This window comes from Crassostrea angulata, chromosome 4, assembly GCF_025612915.1.
Source record: "Crassostrea angulata isolate pt1a10 chromosome 4, ASM2561291v2, whole genome shotgun sequence".
In the NCBI taxonomy this organism is placed as follows: domain Eukaryota; kingdom Metazoa; phylum Mollusca; class Bivalvia; order Ostreida; family Ostreidae; genus Magallana; species Magallana angulata.
Genome location: NC_069114.1, coordinates 34,201,017 through 34,218,927, shown reverse-complemented (window position 1 = coordinate 34,218,927; position 17,911 = coordinate 34,201,017). Strand labels below are relative to the sequence as shown.

At 33.4% G+C, this 17,911-nt stretch overlaps 1 protein-coding gene across 4 annotated transcripts in view; it reads left to right on the top strand.

Annotated features, from left to right (window-relative positions):
- LOC128179409 (kappa-type opioid receptor-like) overlaps positions 1-16,194 on the top strand; it is a 42,284-nt gene extending 26,090 nt beyond the window's left edge. For all 4 annotated transcript variants that reach the window (XM_052846816.1, XM_052846817.1, XM_052846818.1 and 1 more), the window contains exon 2: positions 14,768-16,194. In XM_052846816.1, coding sequence (XP_052702776.1) covers positions 14,849-16,006 — 1,158 coding nt within the window. In that variant the 5' untranslated portion in view covers positions 14,768-14,848 and the 3' untranslated portion in view covers positions 16,007-16,194. The remainder of the gene's footprint in view (positions 1-14,767) is intronic.
- The last annotated feature ends 1,717 nt before the right edge of the window (positions 16,195-17,911 follow it).

Here is a 17,911-nt window from a genome sequence, read left to right as displayed (position 1 = left end):
TATACGTTGCATATAGCAATTATTTTTATACTTTGCATCTAAAAAAGGGATGTAACCAATCAAAATGTGAGACTCATTAGTGCTATATGTCAACACGAGCAAATTTAATCCGGGCCTCCGGGCCTTACTGTTTGGTGTCTGGATACAGGATCTTATGAATCCTCACAACTTTGATATATCAAACTAGTGGCATGGGAATGTTTAGAAGTTAGTTTAAAGTTCAAACATACATCTTTTTAGTATAAGTTCGACTTACAATAAAAGGTTAATTATTGAAGGGCTAAATTCGTCTTAGACATGTGAAAGACCCTCTCACTTGGTTGTAAAAATAGATGAATTAAATAATATCTCCCAATATATTGTCTTTTTTACCAGTGCATCGTGTTGCGTTAACCGTGCGTTGAATTACATAAGAAGGCCGTGATGATCATAAAATTTATGATCTAAACGTGCATCAAGGGCGGGAGATTACTGCCGTATTATGGGAGGGGTTTTGTAGAATCTTATGGAATTACATAAATCATCGTAACTTGGGAATCTGATTTGTCATTCCCATAACCACGAGGTAGAAATTGCCTTTAGAAGCGGTGATCTAATGCACCCTGTCTAATCAGTACTTGCAAGTTATAACCACGCAAAAATAATGACGTAAGAAAACTCTTCAAATGAAATAATCTATAATTTTCTGAAGAAAAATTTTTAAGTTTCCGATATTTTGAAAACCAAATTGAATACATTTGTTTTTGGACGTAAGAAACCTGCATTTCATATGTACTACATTTGATAATAATTGTCTATTAAAGAACAGTGCAAATCTGGATTGCTTTGCTTAGGGAACTGAATATAAAATTTGTATAAGTAATACCCTTTACGTACACATCTTAAACGACTATATATATATATATATATATATATATATATATATATATATATATATATATATATATATATATATATATATATATAAAGCACTGAATAGAATCAACAACACTAGGCATCTTTAAAGTGTCGGATCTAATATATAGATACTAAGCCAGTAAACTGAATATATAAAGCACTAAAAATGGCTAACGACAGGAACAATAGAGATTGTCAAATTTTCGGGACAACCAGTCCCTTCTTCAGAACCAAAAAATAATGAAAAATAAATTGTTTGGTCCTGAAAATAAATCTTTCATCGTATTTACCTAAAAGTTATGCCTAATACACTTGAATTGCCAGATAAATTGTGATCGAGCATAATGTCAATTATCAATTTATAATAGGACATGGTATATGATATCTGAATTGACTGGTTGTCCCGAAAATGTGACAATTTCTATTGTTCGTGTCGTTAGCCATTTTTAGTGCTTTATATATATATATATATATATATATATATATATATATATATATATATATATATATATATATATATATATATATATGCTGGTTTCTTAACATGAAATGTTGATTCCTTTAATATCGATAAATCAACATATTGAAATCAGGATATATTCCCTTGTCTCATTTTCCATCGAACATTACAATGCATTGCAAAATAAAACTTTCATCGTGTTTACCTAAAAGTTATGCCTAATACACTCGAATTGCCAGATAAATTGTGATCGAGCTTAATGTCAATTATTTATCTATAATAGGACATGCTACATGTACCTCTAATTTTAGCATTCCGTAGACTCTATTGGTTTCCTCAGATCGTCCTTTACTGAACTCGTACAATATCTGAAGCCCCCGAGTCAATTTTCCTCATTTGAATTATGTTGCTTCTTGTTTCATTAACATCTATTCATATCAACTATATCAATTACAAGTAGAATAATGTTTGAGGAACTTTGATATGACTTATAAGTCTTCTTATTAATGATTGAAAATTGTTTGTATTATCTCAAATAGTCATGGTTTTCATCAACAAATATCTTATTCCCCCCTCTTATAGCGTTATCTGTTTTTGAAACTATATCATATGAGGAAAACGAAACTATGTATTTATCTCTAAAAGAGGATTTATTTCTTGTAATTCTGAATCTCGATCCTCGTAAGAACTACTGTATTCTTCTGCCATGCCTTAAATGTTAAGGCATATATCTTTACATATATTTTTTTAGATAAAGTGTATCATAAATGACAGTACTTTCCCTTCAATATTGTATGAAATGTTGCTCTTCGGCAACATGATGACGCTTACTGATTCTGATTATAGATTAAATGGACATTTAGATTGGCAGCAGAAAATAAAGATCGTAATTTAATTATTATTGGTGACCCGAGGCTTGGACAACGTTAGTTGGATCAAAGTTTAACACAAATCAATTATATAAGATAGGTTGCCTTTAGTGTCTTTGTAGCTTGTTTTATAGATTCAAAATGTAGCAAGATAGGTCTATAGATTGCCAGTCAGAGAAATTTTTTCCGCTATTATTTTGAGTGAAAATACATTTATATATTTATGTTACTCAAATAAACGTAGAAATGTAATAAAGCACAGACTGAATAAAGCAATAAAGGAAAAATAATACCTTTTCAAAAACGCAATAATAGTGTTAAAACGCTTTTTTCATCTGGCATTATAAAATGTAAATTTAGAAGGCATTGGAAATTTTTCAAACGGCGTATTATATATTTAAAACGGGGGCGTACTATCACTTTTTAAAAGGCGTTAAATACAAGCGACTCATTGGTTACAAAAACGTGTAACTTCAATCCATTAAGAATTGAACACTACCTCAATTGTAGCCCCTGTCGAATTCGGTTCATTCTAAATTAAAACACCCAATTTGCTAGTGAATTGTGAAATGCTCTTGCACATCCATCCATTGTGAATATGAAATATGAACGAAATCTAACGTTTTCATATACAAGTACTAGTAAAACAATTGCGCAGTTGCGAGTGTAAAACACCAGTAAAACCTGCATGGTCTTGTTTCAAAGCATACGTACATGTAGTATTTATTTTGAAATTTTCCATTGTTATGTACCTCAAGGTTAACATTTTCCATTGCCTTTGACTGTAATATGGCATAGTGCGAGGCGCAAGCGGGGTTTGCATGATTACACAAAATAAAAAAATAGTAATGTAAGTAATTTAAAATGTAATCGTACTATTGCTGATGATTTTATACATAAAAATAATAAGGTGCATTCTTTAATATTAATGAGATGATCGAATACGATCGAGTGGGATCAACTCTATTGGCTTCATTGAATTTGAATTCCCCGACCGTATTTGATAAAAGGCTGATTTCTTACTCCCTAAATAGATTCATTTATCAAGTGATTTAAGCAATGGGTACCTTAAAATTGTTTATATTCTGACCTCCCTACTTGTACAGATGTTAAGAAAACTTTGTTCTCAAATTAGAAGAAAAATATTATGCAATGGTTAATATATTATTCTATTTTGTTGTGTTTTTTAACCACAAAAATCAGAAGCTCTAAACCAAATTGTATTTATTGTTTGTAACTTAATTGTTTGAGTGACGTGATTGGTGTAACAATGACTGCGAAAATTGTTCATCTCTCTGGAACGTAAATCAAACCATGGATCTATTCGAAAAGAGGCAAGATTGATCAATCAATAAAATTGCAAGTGTTATTATCAATGTGTAAGATGGCATGGTTTGGAAATTAGGTAATTGGAGGCAGACTGAAAGATAGGGCAATAAGTGAAGTACATTTATTTAGTGTTCTTGATGCAAATAAATCTAATTTAAGTACTTCTTAAAGAGAAATAACGAGTGTTCTATATATACGAACATTTCGTCATAAGAATATTGCATTACACGAAAATTGTTCGTCAGATTAACAAGTCCGGAGTGAAGTAATACAATCTGCAAACCAAAATCAATCTAATCTCGGTTCTACTGCCGACATAATCGGATAAAGACGTTCTAAACAGTAATTTTTCGTTTAGAAATCCCAAGTTTTCTTTAACTTTTTTTCTGATTGAATCTTAAGAGACCAATAGGTATGCAAGAAAAAAAGCAATATGTGTATTTTCTTTTTTTATGTAGAGCTACATGCCATCGACTGTTCTTTTTTGCAGTTAATTTATCCCCATTTTACGATAAAAAAAAAAACCCCAGACAGATTTTAGCTTGCATGAACACAATTTGAGTGGAAAATTTTCAAATACATTTACCTTTTATTTACTAAGGTAAAGTAAATCAAGGTATTCCTGATAGTAAACTAAAGTTTGAATATCCCTAACAACATTCCTAAACGAAAGTCTCTACAGTTCCACTGTCATGTAACCAAGATTTTGTTTTCATGTTCATGTACTTTAAAACTTTGTTAAAATCAAATTTATCAGTTTTTCATTTTGAAGACATTTAAGATTTTTTTAAGCGTTCCAGTATTGTTACATTTTATTTGTTTTAGAGTAAACCATAGTTTGCTATGAAATAAAATATAACAATATATATTCCAAATGATGCAAGGATTCGGAAACAATTTTAGGAAACATAAATATAAATCCTTTTGTTTTAAATATAGTATCTATTGGAAGGAAACACTAATATGAATTCTTTTGTTTTAAATATTGTATCTATTGTGATACGTAGCGAAAACAATTAAACCAGCTGTGTATATTTGGTTGATCATATAAGATTATTTGAGCATTGAAATTTAAAAATCTTCTGCTGAAATCGTGACCACGCCTCTTAAAAAATATTTCAACCAATTAAATGCGTTGAAACTCCATCTAATGTTACAATTCATTAATGCATTAACTTATCTTACATATTTGAGTTTTTATTTGAATTGAAATTACATTGTACTTTACAAATGAGAAAACAATTACAGGAATTGATTGAGATATCAAGTTCTCTTGTAATGTAAATGCAAGTAAATGATCGTTGATAATTCTGAAGATTTGTTTACCGTTGCTCTCTTAATTTCATCGCCCGCGGGACATCTCTGGCTAATACATAGCCGTCATGTAGTATGTACATCAATAAAGTTCAGTTTGATGTTTAAGGTGAAAACTGAATTTGCAAAAGTACTTTGGTCGAACGGCATAGGGAAAAAGTGACTAAATTAATGTAACCGTATTTCTGGGAAAGTCTGCCTGCTTTATCATATTTTTTTTTTATTTTCACATCTAATCTATGTTTTGGTCTGGGGTATAAATACTTTATAGCCCCTTGTTTTGATATCGTTCCTCTAACGCTGTTTCTTGGCAAAAACAATTTGAAAAGTTGTGAAATGCTTTTATTCATATCAAAGTTATGCCTCTAAGTTGTCGTGCATTTTTATCATTGCTGCATCTCCATCATCTAGGGCAGATGCACGATAGCTCTTACATAGGGACAGTTCAAATTAAGAACCATTTTTATATCCATAAAAGGAGCGGTGACGTGTGTTATTTCTTTTGCAACATATTTGCTGCGGCAAGATTACGTATTATGACAACATTCAAGAATGTCATAAAAATATATGCTGCACCAATTATCTTGAGATTTCATACCACGACAACATTCATGTTATTATTAGAATAAATGCTGCACTCTTACCGCAGTTCTTAATTATAAAGATTATATTCCTTTCTTTTAGAAAATGTCTTGTTGACATAAAGTGCACAAATTTTACTTATTCGTAAATTAATATTGATCTGGCATGGGCTAAAATATTTACCTGTTATACATTAATATGCGACAGGTGTGAAACTGTCGATGTTTGAGCTCCAAATATAAAGCATTACGTTAACTGTTGAATTGATTTTAAAGGGGCATGGTCACGATTTTGGTCAACAATTATTTTTTCGATTTTAATGTTTACAATGCTTTATCAAGGCATTTTTAATAGGCAACTAAGATTTAATTGTCATTTGTTGAGTTATAAGCGAGTTACAGAGCTTACAATTCTTCGCTATGTAAACAAAGCTTTTGTTTACGTTTTGAATGTTGAAGTGAAAATTGCAATTCTAGACCTCAAATGAATGTGTTAATCGTTAGTAACTGTTTATTTATGCTTAAAATGAATAAAGAGATAGACAAATCAGCTTGAATTTTTTTTTACTGGTATATTGAACCTATGTAAACAACAACAGGGCACGAGCCTTGTTTACATGACGAAGAATTGTGAGCCCTGTACCTTGCTTAAAACTCATCGACTTGCATCCAAATTTCATTTCATCATTAGAAATGCATTCCTAAAGCATTGTAAATAATAAATACAGAAAAATAAAATTTGACCAAAATCGTGACCATGCCCCTATAAATGATACTTATATAGTTTCCCCTGTTGATGGAAAATGGGGGAGGGGGGTGTCATACTTGAACGGAGAACTCTCGTCGACAAACATTTTTATTTTTCATTTTATTTCAGCTCAAAATAGTTGCAAAAGTGGTGTATAACTGATCGTGTTTTCATAGTATGTTAAGTTTTATCATGTGTGTTAAGTTAAAAATTTTAAATGTATGTACATGTACATATATATCAAATCTGTGATGTGATTTTTTATGTTTTAATAATGCACTCTCGTCCTCACCGAAAACTTAGTACTGTCATCAACGTCTTTCCTTATAATTTTATCGATATGAAGGTTGTGGAGGAAATCTGAATATTTTGATTTCTGGGACAAACAGAGCGCGGGAAACTTTTCCGCAGAGAAGATAGAATCTGTGCCACCGATTTGTGAAACGATTGACTTCATTAAGGAAGTTAAACAAACACACTTAGACCATAATAATGGGTTCCAAGGAGACCGGACGGTCGGTAAAACTATCGGCTAATGGTTAATTGTGTACACTATATAATATGCTGGTCGTTTGCAACCGAATTGCACGATATTTCCTGTCAATCGGCGCTTCTGTGAGGCCATTGCACTCTTGAATTTCAACCAAAGCAATGTTTTAGGCCATTTTGTTTATTCAGGTCGTGTAAGGGTGGAGTTATCTGGTAATTTTTTAGCATTTATTTTTGTATATCACGATCACGAACATGCTTTGTTAATTACTTGTAAAAATGCATGTTTAATTTTAGGGATTGTCTGTAAAAGGCCGTGGTACAAATGCGGCATAGCTACATGATATGGATTTTAGTGTCACATAAAATTAGAGACTATAATGGTTGATATGGACAAGCCTAGAACCATTTTAACAAGAGCTTGGACTTTTGGTAGCATAAGGATGCAAATTTCTTTTTCTTGCACCAAAACAAGTTAAAAAGATGCGGGTTTCAGATTAAATCGCCTTAACTTAATAGGCCAGACAAATGTTTGGATTGGCCAGCAATGAAATAGACAGGCCTACGTCACATTACAGATTGACACAACAAAAGCCCAAGCACTTGATAAATTGGTTTTAATATGCTATGGTTTATAGTAGCTAGGGTATTTTTCTAATAGGCAAATAGTCAAATAGTCAAATAGCCGGGCGAGGGAGGCGTAAAACGTTTGGGTGAGGTTACTGGGGGTCGCACATGGTCCCAGAAGCTCTGACTTCATTGGACTAAATTTTTGACTCTAGTCATTTCCTGGCGTCTTTTTTTCCCTTTCAAAATAATGCTTTCAATGAATTAATTTTCTCCTTTTCTGCTGAACCAGGCAATGTAATGTATTTCGGAATCCACATAAACTAAAGCTGCATTAAACTGCATGATTCACAACAAGTCTTTTATTTTTAAAATTTGTGTAAAAGAGGATACAAAGTACATTTATACGTTAATGAGACAGCATCATCCTTTAATACAACAATGAAAATTATGGTTTAAACAGAACCATTTTAACAGGAGATTGGACTTTGGTGTGTGAAACAGCAATGTGACAGAGGCTTGTCTATTTCATGACTGACCACTCAACCAATAAGCGTTATTGTTCAGCGATATCTTATGCTTTTATTAACGTGTACGCTAAACGCTGTAACCAAAACTATTAAGCAACCCGGAAGCTTCGCGGAAAAGCCACATATGATGAATCGAAGTATTGAAAGTACTGAGAGCCCAATCATTTTATTTTGTATATATGCCATTTTTTTTTTTACAAGAATCACAATTACCTTTATTTTAAACTTGTACATTTTAATAAAGGAAGCATTTTACAGAGTTTTGAACCAGAGTTGAACGATTAAACGACATATTTATTGACAAACACATTTACCGGTATGATTTACAGTAATTAGAAAAAAAATCAAGGAAAGGAGAACACTGCAGAAAATGAAACCGTCCCTTGATTTTTAATGCATTAGAAGTAGGTCATTATGAAAATGTCGGTGGTTTTGTGACGAACATGTGCATATCCGATGATACATATTAATTAGTAAAACCGAAATACGTAATATACTTTCTAACTTAATACGATCGAAATATGAGATTGTTAGTTATTAAGATGAGATACTGTTACCTTCCTTCATTTTCATAGAATGCAATGAATGGTGGTTATTAAAAATTTGATTTCTTTTTAAAACTAAGTATTAAATATGTAAATCCGATTTAATGGAGACAGATAATTTTATTGATTTTAAATGTATTAATAAACTCGAAACAACTTGAGGTCAAATAATTGTTTTATTATGCGCATCATAACAATTATAAAAAATGGAACAAATCATTTTTTTAAATTTTTTATTTATGCAATATTTTAAATCGTTTTAATCGAGAGAGATTAAAGATAAAGCACATTGATATTTCCAGAAAGTGAGGGGATTGACCATTTAATTCTTTTTAGCTTGTATGACATTCAAAATTTAGAATCAACGATATCTTCTTCACTTAATCTCGGCAATTAGGTGTTTGAACTTATCTTTACAGCGTTTTTGTACATGTTAATGTTTATTTTCCTGCCATGTCATTACCATTTTTTTTGTTATCGAAAAACAATGCCTGTTCAAACGAATAATTTTTAGACCTGAAAGAGCACAGGTGGGCAAAATGTGCTGGATTAGATTAGATTAGATTTTAAGAGTGTGTTATTTTGGGCTTACTGTGCCGGAACTCGGCACAACAGTGCGTGGCCAGGAATGGGTGGTGTTAGTCTATCTATGTTGGATTCCGTACGTTGGTGTGGATGTTGTGAACAAAATTACATTGAAATGCCCGTGTTGGAACTTCTGCACGTAATCAACAAAATAATCAGAAACTTTTGTTGCGTTTATGAGATTTTATATAACCTTCACTAGCTTGAGCGAGTGTAACGAATTAAGCTTTCCCCTGAACTCATTATGTCAATTTTAAAAGCCTTCACTTTACAATTCATGGGCGTCAGAACCCGGGGGGGGGGGGGGGTCTATGGGCCCTTTTTTGAAAAAGTTATACAATATAAATCAAATACGAGATACGTTCGAGAATGATGAATAATATTTAATGGGCTAACCACAACATGAACTAAAAAAACTTCAAGCCTGAACTCTAATTATAAAACCTGTATTAAAACTCTGTAAGGTCTTAAAACGAAAAGAAATCAGTGACTTACCAAATACATGTATTGAAAGTTTACAGATATTTTAATATATCCTATGAAAAGAGAAACTTTTGAAAAATTACGGTGTCTAAAAGTATATCCAATTCAAAAGAGACATAAAAGTATTAATTGTTGGGCTACATTTTTACTTACTATTAGGTTTCCCTTCTGCTTCATAGCCACAAAAGCACAAGGGAATGAAAATGCTGTAGCGTGGCATATTTAATATCATAATCAACAAGCCTCTCGGCGAGACCTGATGTCTTCAACAACTAATATTATTTGTATATTTATTAAGATGCACTCTCTAAGAAAGCATATATCTTGCTACAGACATCGAATAACTTCATATAGCAATTATTTTCTCCGTGCGCTAATCCCAATGACAGCAGTTGCAATCACATGACACTCAAATCAATGTTTGGAATAACTCGGTTTCAACTCGGTTTGTATTCTCAACAAATTGAAAACAAGCTTTCTAACCGCTTTCCAGTACTTTGATTTTCAACTTGCATGCAGATGTAGAACTGTATTTATGATTTAAAAAGGAAGAAAAAATCAAACAATTAAGGAAATAACGATAATTTATTTATAGAAATGTCCCTGCGACTACTTCAGAGGCGTTTTAACAAGAGCTTGGACTTTCGGTGGGATGTTACCATCTAGTTTGCTCATCGAAACAAGCGGTCAAATATATTGACCTTTCTTCTAATTCGCTTCAAGAGAAGCTCATTTTTATTCACAAAAGTTTATTTGTTCAACAACTGCTTTGTTGTGTGAAATCGACGCTTTTTCAAACGTAATTTACAACCCTGTATGAAGTCGAACAAACGTGATTGCGTTCAATGTATTCATTTCTATTGGCCAATGACCGAACAGTTAACCACGAGGAAGACCCTCCTCTGTCCAATCAGAGTTGGTCACGTATTGCCCAAAGTCCAAGCTCTTTATGAAACGGCACTATTCGTATAGGTTATAAAAGGGGTAAAAAAAAATTAATTTTGGATAAAAAGTAACATTTTTCTGTTAAAACTGAAACAATTTTATAAGATCAAAATCAAATATATCATATAACATAAAAGTTTAATCCATTAAAGCGACTGTAAAATATGAAGTTTTTATTTCCTTCCTACTTTTGAAGAATGAAATTCTGCTTTCTGTTAAACAAGGCCGTAAACTGCATGCTTCAAAGATTTTGAAAAAAAAAAATCAATACTTAATTATTATTTTTTTTTTATATTGCTTGAAAGCTTCCACTTTACCTGAAAGAAGTTAAAAAACTACATTATTTTTTTTTATGTAAAGCAGTAAGTAGTAAGCACTAAAAGCAAAATAAAATCAAACAGACAATGATGATAAACAAAATTACTGCTGGTTAAACAAAAAGGATAGGTCTTGCAACATCTTGCTTTCCTTTTGTAGAACCGTACCACGCCTTTGTATAAAATTTTCAAGGCTGTTTTTAATTGTTCTTGTTCGGAATGACTTGCATCAACTATTGATGACGATACATCTGTGCTCTGTGTATTTCCCAATTCTCGTGTGCGAAGGGTATAATGAAAGAAATTCGTTTAAATGTACATATTTTATACCTCTCGTAAATTATACCTTTTAATGGCTTCCATTGTCTCAGTCTCCGTCGAAGCGTGCTTTTAAGTTCAATGTAACATGCGCAATATGACTCAAGGTTAATGGTTTCCTCCTGATAGTTTAAATTTTTTTGTTTTTGATTTTGTCTCTTGGTGCTGACCATCAGGAAACATTGCGCCTTTGAAACCCTGATGTATTATCTAAAAAACACTACACTTCTTCGAATTGACTAAACATGTAAGCGTACCGGTAACTGTGGTTTTCGATGGAAATGATCTTCATTCTGAACAAAGCAAATCTCTTTCTGTCAGAATGAATTTATCCCTATGTCAATCAATGAATTCGTCTCTCTCTCTCTCTCTCTCTCTCTCTCTCTCTCTCTCTCTCTCTCTCTCTCTCTTCAAACTCATTTGAATACACACAGCTAGTCTTAGTCTTAGTTATTCCTTTTTCGTCATATCTTGTTGCATTGTTTAACCTAGTAAACACTTTAATTCTTCACCATTACACAAAGAAAATAGCTTTAATAATTTCTGCATTATTAATTTATTTAGATTAAATAGCCATTAAATGACAAATAATTGTTCTGTAAAGTTGTGCTTCTTTGATGTCTTAATTGATCTATGTTTGCTAACTACGGTATTGGGAGGTAAAAACCACATTGCCTTTTATCATTTTATCTTTGGCTGTGCACGTTATTATAAGGGATATTGTGGTGATAATTGTTGAGCGAACGAGTGATTGTTTGGTTTTCTCGTTTTTATTATTTAAATACACCAAGGAATTTAGAGAACTCCTACCGCTGGCAATTAATTTGCTGTTTTGCCACAAAATTCTATTTTGATGGAATATATCGACGAAATCTAGCTTGTACTTCGAGGATTGTTATTATATTTTGACTGAAGTAAAACATGGTGCATTACCTTAAATCTTTGCTGTTCGCTGACCTCAAAGCTGTTCGGTTAATCTGTCAATATCTTGTGTAAAGCAGTACTTAAGTATGGTGATGTGTTAAAAAAGGCCCAAAATTGGAATTAAAGCAAACCATCGCCTTGTATTAATTGTTATCAACGTATGAATTAGAGAACCGAATTGGTTTGAACAAATCTTATTGTCAGGGTCAAGAATAAATGTTTGTCCTCTTCTTAGGATATTGTACAGTACCTAAATCTCATTCTGTTCAAATATGACTAAAGGAGAGCGATTTGAAGAGCATTGTTTCATTACCAAAAGATATCCTCCTCAAATTACACATTACTGAAACGTTACCAATGCCAGTGAATGACCTTAAAAGTGTCCGGTACGCACGTTGATTGGTGTTTTTGTTGATCAACATCCCAGCCAGGTACACTCACGTTAAAGAATCTCTTGTCAACACTAGACGCGTGACGTCGGTCGGGAAAAACCGGCCATTGTTTCCTATTGGAAATTGGTTTTCCTTTATTATTAAGGAAAGATAGAGTTTATTAACCCGATTTGTTTAATTAATACGTGTTATTGTGTACGATTAGACTTTATTCCTTACAAATCTTGAAAACCCACCGTTATAATACACAAGAAAGAAATCGGAAAAAAATTCAACAACCCTTTCGGGTTTTTTTTCATGTTCTTTGTATCTTGAATGGAAAAAAGAGGATACATGTACATGTATAAATCATGCTTTCATGATGCAGTTAAGGAAAACGCTTCGGGTTTTGTTCATTTCAGCGGATTAAATAGAATAATAACAGGATCTTGAAAGTACCTCCCTGTTTGATGTCTTTTGACATGAAAACCATTCTGTATTCAGGGAAAATGTAAAAGGTCAGGCTCCCCCGATTGAACAAACATGGCGGCCATTGTGCCGCATTCATTATGCATACGTGGCCAAAACTAACGGCACCTCTTCATGCCAGAAATTGTTTGATCTCTGTGGCGGCCATCATGTTTTATTTAAAGGCCGTAGGAGGTCGGGATCTGATCAATGTCTTCAACTGAGTTTATACTGGAATGAACTTTGACATATATTTCAATTCCATCCAGAGAAGATGTTAAAAGTGAACATGACCAATGATTGCTTGACGTTGAATGCAGTGAGTGAATTTTCCCCAGAAGCCTCCCTCAAAGGTTTTTTTTTTTGTTTCAGATTCAAAGGATGACGAAACAAAAAAATGAAACCGCGCTTTGTAATGATGTGTTTTATTTTACTCGTTATTTTTCCTTATCTGTAAATTAATGTACATGTATATAATTGCATATTTGATGCAACACGGCTTCTTTTTTGTATCTGTACGTACATTTACAATGTGGTCGTTATTTTACACCACCCATCACTTATAAACTAGCTAGTATACATGTACAGGTTTACATTGAGGTCTACATTTGTTATTTATATAAGTATCGGTTTTGAAAAGGGAATTTTGAGATTTGCCATGTAGCCTGAATGCTTAAATGAGGATATCTGCTTTTAGGGGGAATGTGTTCTCGCTAGAGCTAAATTCAGAGTAGGACTTTCTCGTCACTAAATAAAATAAATTATTTACTTTCGCTTGGTTTTGTAAAGCGGCCAATCAAGAAAACTGTCCAGCAACATTGTGTTGTTTTATCCAACCCACCCACGGCAAAAATCTATTGACATAGCTGTTCCAAGCCCTATTAAATCTCAGTCACAAGAAGCAACTTCTCATGTGATGAATACGGTAGTCAAAAGAACACAAACAGTCTAAAAACTCCTCCAACTGAATTACATTTTGCTTGGAAAATAGTTTAATTAAGGAAAATCACATTCTGTAACTGATAACGAGAGAATAATTTCCTAACCACGGAAAATCGATCTCGCTATGTGGTTTTCGTAAAGGAAATTCTACATATTTAGTTATTATTTTACGTGGAAAATTTACCCGGGAACCAATTTTCCGGCAAGAATTCCCACCTGAAAGTGCAAAGGGGAAAACGTTTGGGGGGGGGGGGATTTAATCTAAGACACCGAAAAGAGACAAGCAAAATTAATCAGTCTCTATAAGTTAAAACAGATCACATTTACCATCCTGTTGACTCACGGAACACGTTTTTTTTTTATTCATTAGAAACGATGTCCAATTAGACCATTTCATCACAGTTACAGTGAAAATGACGATTACACAATATCAGACTTTTTGATTTAACTCCGCACCATTCTCAGTTGCGCATTCAAGGTTACAAACATTTTTGTCTCTAAAGGAAGACCATTACGATAATGGCACAAAATGATGAATGAGGGAACATTACAATCTCTCAAAGGCAGAGGACCTCCTCAGATCAAAACGTTTATTGCACAGGAAACGCAATTTTGTACGTAGGAACTATGAGCTGTGGGCTGGTAATAGCCGCATAGAAAGCAAAGCAGTTTAATCTACATACACGTCGGGATAACCACGGTGGGATAACTGACTCTTTTGAGCGTCAAACGTTTAAAAGAGTGTAGTCTTTTCAGGACCATTATTCCTTAACGAGTTTTCATTAAATACAGATTGTAGGAACATGTAATTGAATAATAAATTTTGAAGTTGAGTCGGTTTGTTCGGTATCGTAAACGACATACTCTTCGTGGCCTTGATATAATGACCTTTGGTTTGTGAGTCTGCTATGATTACAAGGCATCACAGATCAATTGGCATAACCGCGACAACACCAGCCTGCGTGTTTTCAAAATCTAAGAAGTAGAATGTTTTAGTTTGTAATGTAATATTATTACCTGATTCTGTTTTTATTTTAACATGATGTTTAAATCTGGGCTTAATTTTCTTATATATCTCTTTTCAGACTTTTTTGGGCGAGACAACTGTAATAGGTCTCAAGGTTCGGATGTTCTGTTAGGAGCGACCACAGTTTTATTGAGGATCGATGCTATCTGTACTGAATTTCACCAAACAGGATGAACGTCGTTTGTCTTTTGTCAACATGAACATGAATGTCTCCCTAAAAGCCACGTACGATAACCAGTCGGACGGCAATTTAAGAGATGAACAACAAGATACCATGCTGTTCCGGCGTTACGCACTTCCGTTGATTTGCTTTTTGGGAATTCTGGGGAATTCTCTATCGGCAAAAGCGTTTTTCGGACCCGGATTGAGGCATGCGTCTTGCAGTTTATATCTTGCCGTCCGTTGTATCTCGGACAACGGCTTCATCGTGACTTTGTTCACCGTGTGGTTAGACTTTGTGCACGTGCGAGTGTTCCACACAGAAGTTATCTGTCAGACGGTTGTATTCCTGTCCTTTCTGTGCAGCTTTATCTCGGTGTGGTGTGTTGTATTTGTCACCATTGAGAACTATGTCCGAATTTGTCGCCATACCCATGTCAACCGGTTCTGTAACCTTAAGGTCGCCCGGTACTCTTTGCTTACATGCTTTCTTGTCGCTCTTTTTCTCTACAATTTTTTCCTCTGGGGAACGCAAGTTCAACAGATGGAAGGGAAAATATACTGCCTAACGAAACCCAATTTTATTCAAGCAGAACTTGTTATTACATACATCGATACTGTAGTTACTCTTGTCATTCCATTGCTCACGATTCTCGTATTAATGGCTTTAATTATTGTTAGTTCTATTGAAGCCCACAAGCGTCAGATTCGTTTGAATTCCACTGCAATTCAAAACAACAACGTGGAAGTTAGACGAAGAATCCTGCCGCATTCCAGAGTGACCCGGCTTCTGTCCTCGGTCACCGTCATGTTCCTGATTTTACACACGCCTTTGCACGTCATCAGAATCAAAGTCTTATTTGAAAACTGGCTTCGTGGTAGTAAGGGAGACCCCACGAGTGAACTGGATCGCACTTTCCAACACGTTTTTGTAACAATGTACTATTTAAACTACTCCGTCAATTGTGTAATTTACCTTGTGTGTGGACAAAATTTTCGCAAAGTTTTCATCGATTCTTTCTGTTGGTTCTGCAAAATCCGTAACACGGAACTGGAAGTGGAAGCAGAAAGGTTTTCTAACGTTGGGATGACGTCATCGCTTATATTGGAAAAAGACGAAGAAACCACAATTCAATGATAATGTTGGTGTTTTGGTCGAATCCACAATTGCAAGCTTCTGTGATAAAACACTGAACGGTTTTTCGTTCCACTCCATTTGTGTTGTCATGTTGATAGTATTTGTTTAATGTTGATCAAATTGATCATATCATATATTTATGATGTTGAATGGTATTGTTATAAAAACAAATTTCTACTTGTATCAAATGCTTTATGAGTTATTTTTATAACATACAGAAGCCTATTTCGTTTGTGTAAAAAGTTACCTTATTTTAATCAACTAGAATCTTTCTCGCCAATAATTAATGCCTTTAGAATATGTTACAGTAAAATTTGATATGGAATCTCATAAGATTTATTTCATGATGCCCGGCCCTGTAATCATTCAAATCAACGCCCTTAAAGTTTGAAATAGGTAGGGTTTAGTAAAAAGACGATTTTGAAAATACATGTATGTCTCTTTTATCTTTCGCAAAATTAAAAAAAAATCCTTGAAATTATTAGAAAAAAAGCTTGTTTGAAAGTAAGCTGAAAAATTGAATGTCGTTTCGGATGATGGTTTAAATGTCTTTTTATTTCTTTCTAAAAGATATTTAACACTTTTATCTAAACCTTTTATATCGACACATCCATCTCAAAAATGTTAGTTTCATAAAACCCCAAACTTGAAAACATTAAACATTTTGTTTCATGCGTCGTCTTAAGTTGTAAATGCGCAGGACTATCAGCATCGATCGGTTGAATATTGTTTTTGTAAAATAAGCCGCGGTTTACAAAAAAGACAGTTTGAAAAATAAATACCAAATTCCTTCCCAAAAAATTAAAGTACTTGTAAGTAGCAGCTTACTTGTAAGACTTTTAATTCATTGTTCTTGAATGTAAATAAATCATGCACTCAGGATGCATAAGGTTCTGAAGGTACAATTCAAGTAATCAGACACGCGCAAAGACGGGTATTTGGTGTTTGGGGGGTGTACAGTAAAACACGGTTATAGCAAACACGCTTATAATGAATTGACGCTTACTGCGAAGTGAATTTCATTCCCCAAGACTCTATTTCATGTTGTAAACTTGACGGATATAACGAATTACGCTTATAACGAAGTTTAATTGCCCGTCCTTGGGACTTCGTTATAAGCGTGTTTTACTGTATATTAAAGCGATAGAATTAAAGTACATGTATAATCACTAAAAACATGCTGTTTCCTATATATAATCCAGATATTAAGAAACCACATGTACATTTAAATATTACGAGTAATTAGACGAGTAACGTAGGCATTAGCAGTTGAAAATTGTCAATTACATGTATTCTGAAAATTGTAAAACTCCTTTTAATCAAAAGGACATTTTATACTGTAAAAAGATGTAGGAGAGTATGGTAGTCTTCGGCCGATTGTCCCGTGCGACCGTATGGAGTCATTCTCAAATGTTTTGAAATTCTACATTGTCTTCAATTCGGAACCGGGAGTCTAAATGTGATTGATATTGTTATATAAAACAGAGAGAATAAAGAGCAGTATCGTTATAAAGTAATTAGAACCGTGGTATATCAAGTTTCACATTTTCACATAATACATATTGTTAAATAGATGAATGCGCTTTCAAAATCGCTGGTCTATTGGTTAATAAGAGTTATTTTCCCATAAAAAAGTGAAAACCCATCAATAGCCATTACAGTATCATATTGCCATATATACTATTGGTGAATATCAGTTGATAAATATTTAATAGAAAATTATCGGGTGTGCGAGGGATTCTGTGCTGTTCAATGGATGTTTAATTATTTATAACAAGCAGTACTTCGTCTAAAATTTGTTATAAATTGTTAACTTAGTGAATGGATCTATTTGCGCCATACAAGTGCTGGCACACCAAAAAAGGAAAACTCGGAATGTAGTTATGGTTGACGTGTCATTAAAAC